This window comes from Orycteropus afer, unplaced genomic scaffold (assembly GCF_000298275.1).
Source record: "Orycteropus afer afer isolate SDZICR_OR568_19922 unplaced genomic scaffold, OryAfe1.0 scaffold00196, whole genome shotgun sequence".
Lineage (NCBI taxonomy): Eukaryota > Metazoa > Chordata > Mammalia > Tubulidentata > Orycteropodidae > Orycteropus > Orycteropus afer.
The window spans coordinates 4,777,919-4,781,268 of record NW_006921783.1 but is presented as its reverse complement, the minus strand read 5'-3'; the positions used below and the strand labels follow the sequence as shown (position 1 = coordinate 4,781,268).

Genomic DNA, 3,350 nt, shown 5'->3' with positions numbered 1-3,350 from the left:
CCAGGGGGAAATCATGGAGGTGACACACACGGTTAAAGCCATGGGCCCAGCTGCCAGCACGGACTCCGGTTCAGCGTTATCCCAGAGCAGCAAACCGCCTCCGAAGAAGGTGAGAAGGTGGCGGGAAACTTACTTTCCGATTAGATTCGGAGGACAGTTCAATTCTACAATTAACATGAAGGCGCTTAGAGTGCCGCTTTTCTCTCCTAGCGTCAGACTCTCTCTTACCGTAATGGATTAGAGGTTGGCGAGATCCCACCCAGCCTCGGGTAAACTAACACAGACACCGAGAGCCCGGGTGGGCGCAGCTGGGCTGCCGCCACGTTCAAACCTTGGTGCCCAAAGCCGTATAGCTTGGCGCTTGCAGCAAGCCACAGCCGGGCTGAGCCTGCTCTAGGCAATCCTCCGCGCTTGGCGAAAGCCCGGCCTCGGGGGCCCACCTGCAAGGGACACCACGGCTGAGGGACACCCAGCCGGGTCCGCCGCGGCTCAGAAGCTCGCTCGGGCCACGCTCCATTCTGGCAGTGCAAACACGCACAGCTCATTACTCCACGGTCTCCTCTGTACCCTGAGCCACGCGTACCAGACAGGCATTGGAGACCGGGTGTCCTAGGCCTCTGGGCAAAGAAGCCCAGGGGACTTCGAACGTCCCTGCACACACCCCGTTTCACCCATCACCACAGACTCAGAGAAGCATAAACCAAGCCAGCCAAGTAAACTGGGAGAATTCATAACCACGCAGGGGAATCGCTCCTGTGTGAGCCTTTTCTACTCTGTTGATGCCTATGTTTGAGTGGGTGAGGTGGCCAAGTAGTGCGTTTAGGTGAATACAATTAAAATGCTAAGAGGAGGAGGAGCGTAGGAAGAAGTGTCCTGGCTCCTGCCAGCAGGTCTTGGCTTTTTCCTTGGTTTTAGCTGGAGGGAAAGGCAGCGGCCGGGCAGTGCCTGGAGGGCTCGCAGAGGAGCCCTCGTCTCCCAGCCGAGTCGGAACAGGGCCGAGGCTGCGCCGCAGCCAGAGAAGCGGGGAAACCTTGCCCCGAGGAGGCTGCCGTCTCAGAGCCTTCGCTGGCGACAGTGCAGCAGTTTGCCAAGCGGCCACTTAAAACCAGGGCAGACGCTCTAGCCTGCGGAATCCTCCTCAGGGCCGAGCTCCTCCCTGCTGTTTCCCCAGCAGGTGTCCGGACACTCCAACCTAAAGGCTTGGAGGTTTCCGCCAAGACCTCTGGGGCTGGAAAGGCTGTGGGGGCAAACGAGCCCGGGCTGCAAGGCTCAGCTGGGAGAATGCAGTTGCTCAAGAGCTCAGGGGCGGCAGGACAGGCCCCAGGCTGCCCTGCCTCCTTCCAAGCTTGGACGAGCTTCTGGGCCGAGGCAGGCTCAGGCCCATACTTTTCAGGCACGTGCAGCCAAACCTGGACCCACCGTTTCCAGGATGCAAGCAGGGCCGCGTCTTGAGCCCCCAGCGCGCCAGCTGGCGAAGAGAAGGGAGCCTGCGGGACTTGGCTGTCCTCTCCAGAGACAGCTCCTGGCGCGGCTGCCGCGGCCACGCTGACCTCTGATCCGAAGCTGGCCGCCAAGGGAGCGCAGGCAAGGAGCAGCCGATGCGCGCGAGGAAGTACTCACCGGAAAAAGTCGTTCTTGCAGTAGAGCTTGCCTTCCCGGGAGAAGCACTTCTCGGTCAGGTTGCATTTACATTCACAGCACTGGACGCACTTGACGTGCCAGGCCCTGTCCAGCACGTTCAAAAGGAAGCGGTCCAGGATGGGCCTTTTGCAGCCGGCACAGTGCACCATGGTCTTTGGTTTGGTCGGGTGGGACCCGAAGAGAGAGAAGCAGGTAAAGCCGAGGGGCTGACTCCAGAAGACGACCCACACGAGCTCCCCTAACCTTCTAATACACTCGGCCGCGCAAGCCAAAAACCGCACCAGGAAATCAAGAGGGGCAATGAGGCTGATGCGAGGGGGGAGCGCCTGGGTGGAGCGCGCAGACCGGGAGTCCCAGGGTCCCGGAGCGGAGCAGCGCCGCCGCAGCTCCCAGAGCGACAAAAGAGAGTCTCAGGCGGGAGGAAAAGCAACCCTTCTTCCCAGAGCCAGCGGAGGAGTGAAGGTCACCGAGAACAGCGACGGGAACTGAAATAAATAAGCGGAGAATCAAAACGCCGGCACGGCGAGCTCAGGTTGTAGGGAAAGAGCCACCGAGTTCCCTTCAGGTTGAGGTAGAGCTGTCAGAAGTCAAAGTGCATCTGCTTTTGTCGGAGGTGTGAGGGTGGGGATGTGCGTGCCGGCTGTCCACCTCCGGGATTTCCCCGCTCTCTTCAAAAAAGGCAAAGAAAGGACAAAACCAAGAGACGCTTTGGATCCTAAACTGCCGGCATCGCGCAGTGGGTCGAGACGCGCTGGGCGCCCGCGCTGGGCCCAGGGATGTGGTGAGAGCAGGCCAAGAGGGGCGCGGGGGGAGGGAGGAAGGAGGGATAGCTGGTTGATGATTGCTGTTGTTGCTTAGATTTATCTCCTTTTGGAGAAGTGTTTGTGTCAGTCGAGGACCGAGAGAGACAACTACCGGCGGTCTCAGCCAGGCGCGCTCGCTCCTGGCTCCCCACCGCCCCAGCCCCGTCACCTCAGCCGGCGTCCTGCTCAGTGGCCTCTGTGTCCTCAGGGCGGCCCTTCCTGCTCCTGGGCTCTTCCGGTGAGGCGATACACACTGGCTTCTCACCGCGCCTGGCCTTGCATCGTAGCTCCAGTCACAACTCCTGGCCGCCTGGGCGCGCGGCCCCGCATCGCTTGGCCCGCGCTCCGGTTGCCTGCGTTCAACCCTACAGTCGCGCGACTTTCTTTTTTTCTTTCCTTTTCGCCCTTTTTTCGTTGTAGTTGCAAATCTGGGTTTCCTTTCTAGACTCCTTTCCCTTTTTTTCCTTTTTATAAGGAGTCTCGGGGGAGGGAACAGCTAAAAGAGCTTTTTTTAAAAAAGAAAAGGTCCTGGTGCTGCGGCCACTTTAGTAGGCCGGCGGCTGGGAACAGCCCGGCACGGGCCGCCGCCGCCGCCGTCGCCGCCCGGGCCGCGGCTCCTTGTTGGCTCTCCCTGGACGCGCGTCCCTCGGTCCCTGGTCTCCTGGCCCAGTCTGCCGCCCCAGCGTATCTCTCTCCCGCTCTGGCGGCTCGGTCACTGCTCCTGGCTGTTGGCTGAGCTCTCTGGAAGCCCCCTCGCCTTAATGCAGAGCCGGCCGACGTCACGGAGGCTTGCGACCAATCAGCGGCTCGCGGTCCCTCTGTAAACCATTCTGCATCCCCCGGCCCGGGAGAGTGCGTGGAGACCGCGTTTCGAGGATCAGCGGCGGCGGCACCCGCGGCCCGGCG

At 61.1% G+C, this 3,350-nt stretch overlaps 1 protein-coding gene across 1 annotated transcript in view; it reads right to left on the bottom strand.

Moving 5' to 3' along the window:
- The window catches only part of LHX1 (LIM homeobox 1), a 4,844-nt gene extending 3,054 nt beyond the window's left edge, over nucleotides 1-1,790 (bottom strand). The window contains exons 1-4 of the mRNA XM_007947930.1: nucleotides 1,621-1,790; nucleotides 1,410-1,563; nucleotides 280-440; nucleotides 134-164 (exon numbers count right to left, since the gene is read on the bottom strand). Of these exons, the coding sequence (XP_007946121.1) occupies nucleotides 134-164; nucleotides 280-440; nucleotides 1,410-1,563; nucleotides 1,621-1,790 (516 nt within the window). The remainder of the gene's footprint in view (nucleotides 1-133; nucleotides 165-279; nucleotides 441-1,409; nucleotides 1,564-1,620) is intronic.
- Between the last annotated feature and the right edge of the window lie 1,560 nt (nucleotides 1,791-3,350).